General features: G+C 40.1%; 1 protein-coding gene across 1 annotated transcript in view; it reads left to right on the top strand.

Moving 5' to 3' along the window:
- LOC144980609 (ATP-binding cassette sub-family C member 5-like) overlaps positions 1-5000 on the top strand; it is a 58321-nt gene that overhangs the window by 17153 nt on the left and 36168 nt on the right. The window contains exons 6-8 of the mRNA XM_078928289.1: positions 1-74; positions 1330-1392; positions 3522-3606. The exon at positions 1-74 is cut by the window's left edge and continues 100 nt beyond it. Coding sequence (XP_078784415.1) covers positions 1-74; positions 1330-1392; positions 3522-3606 — 222 coding nt within the window. The remainder of the gene's footprint in view (positions 75-1329; positions 1393-3521; positions 3607-5000) is intronic.

Raw genomic sequence — 5000 nt, 5'->3', positions numbered from 1 at the left:
GATACGCCTTACACTTCATGGGGCCCTGGGCCCTGGTGGCTTGGCTGGTCATCGTGGCGTTTCCCATTCTACAGGTAACAAATCAGAATAGTAGACGACTTCTTTGCGGTCTAGTGGTGGTATGACTCTCGCTTTCGGATTGGAAGGTCCTAGGTTCGAGCCTCGAAAGGCTCTTTAGTCTTATTCTCTCACCGTACCCTGGTGTAAAATTAGTACCTGGCCATTAACAGTGCTGTATCTGTCCCCCCAAAAATTGTAATATCGCCTATCAGGCGTCATGTTTCGTTCTACATGTTACGTGTTGCTGTTGGTCAGGGACCCCTTGTAAAGCACTTTGAGCATGTTTAGTGGATATTGTGCTGTATAAAAGCTCATTTAAAGCTCCTTTTTTTTTTTCTTCCCTCACTTCAGCTTTAAACAGAGATGCCTTTTCCCCATTTTTCTGGCTTAAGCCGAAAATACGGCTTTTTGAAATCTGATTGACTCTGGTCAGTATTGGTGGCTCAGTGGTATAGTCTTTCCTTCGTACTTGAAATGTACTGAGTTTGAATACCCGCTGCGCTGTGTGGCCTTGAGCAAGTCGTCACCTCGCCCAAACTCAGTGTGGTGACGTCTGGGTTATTCCAGTCTACCCTTGGAATAGACCCTTGAGACAAATTTCCCCTTTGGGATGAATAACTGGTATTTTTTATTCTAAAGGCAACAGTTATGTAGAAGCTAGATGTGTATTGTGTATCCTGTTCTATGATATAAGGGATAATGGAAATGTTGTTGTTTGAAGCTCGAAGGAATAAATAACGATAAATATTGAATTGTAAGCTTCAATTTATTAGACGAAGAAAGATACTGTGGATGTTTCGGGTTTCCCCCTTTATCAACAAAACAGGATAATGAAACACTACAGACAAATGATTCATCTGTAGTGTTTCATTCATCCTGTTTTGTTGATAAAAGGGAAACCCGAAACGTCCACAGTATCTTTCTTCGTCTAATAAATTGAAGCTTACAATTCAATATTTATCGTTATGATTTACGTGTGATAGCATTTGATGTAGAGCAGCTTTGCACGAAATATTTTCATATCATAATATGGTCTTTAGGAGAAAAACTTTCAGCCTTTTTTGATCCTATCAAAGGGAATCTCTGTGTTGTGATTTTGTGTCTTTTGCTTCATGTTTCTTTTGATTGTTGCTTCTTCTTTTTATTTCTTTTCTGTTTTCTCATTTAAGTCTCTTTTTGTTGTTGTTATAATTTTATAAACACCAATCTTCACTACCCATAGCTAATCGTAATCGTATGTTTTTGTGTTGTTGTTGATGTCTTTCCTAGGGTATCCTGGCCAAACGCTCCATGCAGTTCAGGGAACAGAGTGTCCGTGTTACCGACCAGAGGGTAAGTTGGAACTAGTCCATTATGTATCGTCGATTAAGCCGAATACATGATGAGTTGTATGGCATTCCTATGTAGCAGTAATGTTGATAACAATTTTATACGTATTATCAATATCATCATCGTCATCACCATGCTCCTACTCCCACTCCTCGTCACAAGACCCGATAGCTGCTCTATATATTATCCTCATCTTGGCAAAAAAAAAAATAATTCTCAAACCTGGGACTAAGGAAAAGCTCGTGAGGTCCCAGGTTTGAGTGTGTTTGCCAATCAAGATGAGGGTCACTTAAATCGATCAATATTTGAAGGACGAGTTTTCTGGCCAAATTTTAAAAATATTTGTCTTTCGAAAGTACAGCTGTTAACTTGTTTAGCACGTTTAGCATTTGATGTGACTTCAGTAGCCTGTTGGACATGGGTTTCGATGAAACAATTTATCGATTATTTTGTTTTTAATCTATTCTAATCTATTGATTTTATTTCAAATTTATTTTTTAATCTATTGATTAACCAGTTAACTGCCTTAGTCTGAAAAAAAAAACCCTAACTCGTATCCAAAAATTTGGCCAGAAAACTCGTCCTTCAAATTATTATAATATCGATGGATTAAATAGCATTCATCTTGGCAAAAAACCTTCAAGGTCCCTCCCAGGTTTGAAAGTTTTTTGCCAAGGTGAGGGTCATTTAAATCGATTGATCATTAGTTGAAGTACGAGATTTTTGGCCAAATTTTTAAATACGTGTTTATTTCAGTGTACGGGAGTTTGCTGGTTAAGCCGTATTCAACAACTTGAGTTTTGTAACAGCTGGCGCAGGAAATTGATTGAATAGAATTGAAGACCCCGGTGTAAAAGTACTTAAGTCACATTTTCATGATTTAAAAAAAAAAATCCTTTTTTAAAAATTGAGTTTTTACATAGCGCAATATCCACTAAACGTGCTCTAAGCACTTTACAAGGAGTCCAAGGCCAACAGCAACTTTTAACATTTAGGACGGGACATGACGCCGCCTCTTCAGGCGATATTACAATTCTTTTCGGACAAAGACACAAAGCTGGTAACGGCCAGGTACTTGTTTTACACCTGAATACGGTGAGAGAATATGAGTAAAGAGCCCTTCTACAAGGACTCAACTATACACTGAGCGAGGCTCGAACACAGGACCTCCCGATCCACTGGACGACATAGCCCCCCTTTAAATAATCAATGATGAACTTGAAGTATTATCACCTCAGTTCACACACACCAATTTTGTTCACGACACAATCTGACTCCCTATTTCAATACTACAATTTTATACTGTATAAACTCTATATAGTGTATATAGCCTAATCCCAATTTTCACCTCCATTTTTTCAAAACTAACTTTCTTTGACTTAAGTACTTTGAGCACCAGGCTCTTCAATAATGCATTTACATAGAACATCCTCTAGATCTCGTCATGCGTAATGTGCTTAACATTGATTTATATTGTATTCCCCCCCCCCCTCCATCCCCCAGTACACGTTCTTACACCACCATTCCATTTCCATACAGTACATGTTGCCTTTTAGGTGTCATGATGGTTTTGTACTACCTCTCTTACAACATCCGCCAAGGCCTATAGTTCTAGTTCCTCATTTTCGCCTTAATCGTGTGTGTAAAATACACATCACCGGTGGCAGAGTATATATTATATATATATATATATATATATATATATATATATATATATATCTATATATATATATATATATATATATATATATATATATATATATATATATATATATATATATATATAATATATATATATATATATATATATTGAATCCTGTTGGATACAAATATGGTACGAATAGTGCTCGACATGTAGCAATGGAGCGAATTATTATTGTAATATTTACCACGATGTTGGAGTCAGTCTACATCGATTTTTCAGGCCTCAACAGCCATCGTCAGGGTTAGAGAGAGAGAGAGAGAGAGAGAGAGAGAGAGAGAGAGAGAGAGAGAGAGAGAGAGAGAGAGAGAGAGAGAGAGAGAGAGAGAGAGAGAGAGAGAGACAGAGAGAGCATGTGTGTGTGAGAGAGAGAGAGAGTATTTTACCTAAATGCATAGCATCATATATTTTTCGTCCTCCTTGTACCCAGGTTGGCTTGTTGTCTGAGCTTCTGACCAACATGAGTTTTATCAAACTTAACTCCTGGGAGAAATCTCTCGGTCAGAAAATGACAGGTATGTGTGTGTGGAGTTGTTACTGGGAAGTATCCATCATACTCGTTATTCTCTTCCTCCACCTCCTCCTTTTCCTTTTCCTCTCCTTTCTCCCCCTCTTCCTCCTACACCTCCTCTTCCTCTTCCTTTTCCTTCTCTTTTTACTCCTTCTCCTCCCCATCTTCCTCCTCTTCCTCCTCTTTCTCCTCCCTCTCCTTCTCCTCCCTCCTTCTCCCTCTTCTCCCTCCTCCTCCTTCTTCATCTTCTTCTTCTCCACCTCTTCCCCCTCCTCTTCCCCTTCTTCTTCCTTTCCATTCCATTCCCTCCCATCCACGCCTCCTATTCCTCCTTATCTTCTTCATCCTCCTCCTCCTCCTCCTCCTCCTCCTCCTCCTCCTCCTCCTCCTCCTCATTCTCTTCCTTTTTATCACCCCCCCCCCCCTTTCCCATCCACCGCCTCCTCCTCCTCCTCCTCCTCCTCCTCCTCATTCTCTTCCTTTTCATCAACCCCCCCCCCCCCATTTCCCATCAACCACCTCCTCCTCCCCCTCATTGTCGTCGTCGTCATTTGTTTCAGCTCTTGCTACAATCATGTGATGTCTCAACCATTGACCTAATTAAGACAAACGCTTCATTTTTCACGTATTATTTTTATTACCTGGTTTAGGTCCCTTCGACAACAAATTCAGTTTCCAGCTGGGTGGGGTCTTTGACCTCCCACGGTGGACAGGAGGTCACTTGCTCCGTCTTCCATCCCCCTATATCTGTTTTCTGAGTTGCTTTCTGTCTTTGTCTTGGAATGTGATCACTTGGTTTTGTCCTGGCCCTTGTCGGAGTTCTTGCCTGAGAGAGAAACAGTCAAATGTATAGTGTAAGTTTTTGTCATGGCACCTTTCATACACACTTATGTTCAGATCTTTATCTTACATCAAATTTGATAATAAAAAAAAATAATAGAGCAGCTCAGATGTCTTCGTCCTCTAGTGTCCAATGTATGTGTTGTTTGATGCAAGATAGGGTTCACAGCATAAAATAAATAAATAAATTAAAAAATTCCCTTGATACATCCCCAAGGGGAAATTTGTCTTTAGGGTCTATTCCAAGGGAAGACTGGAATAACCCAGGCGTCAGCCGCAGTGCAGCGCCGCAAAGTGAGCTAGGGTGGAGTGACTTGCTCAAGGCCACACAACACAGCGGTGGGTGATTGAACTCAGTACATTTCGGGTAGGAAGCAAAGACCGTACCACTGAGCCACGCTGCTAGGTATTAAAATTGTCCCAACTATCGGGAGCCTCTGTGGTGTAATGGTAGCACATCTGACCGGTAATCAGAATGTCTGAAGTTCGATCCCCAGTCGAGGTTGACTGATTTTTTGGGATGTTTTTTTTTTCTTGTATTTTTTTTTCTTTCTTTGT

The sequence above is a fragment of the Berghia stephanieae genome, chromosome 10 (assembly GCF_034508935.2).
Source record: "Berghia stephanieae isolate SIO BIC M18660-M18661 chromosome 10, UCSD_Bste_1.3, whole genome shotgun sequence".
NCBI lineage: Eukaryota > Metazoa > Mollusca > Gastropoda > Nudibranchia > Aeolidiidae > Berghia > Berghia stephanieae.
The sequence above is the reverse complement of the archived record's forward strand: the minus strand, read 5'-3'. Positions and strand labels throughout refer to the sequence as shown.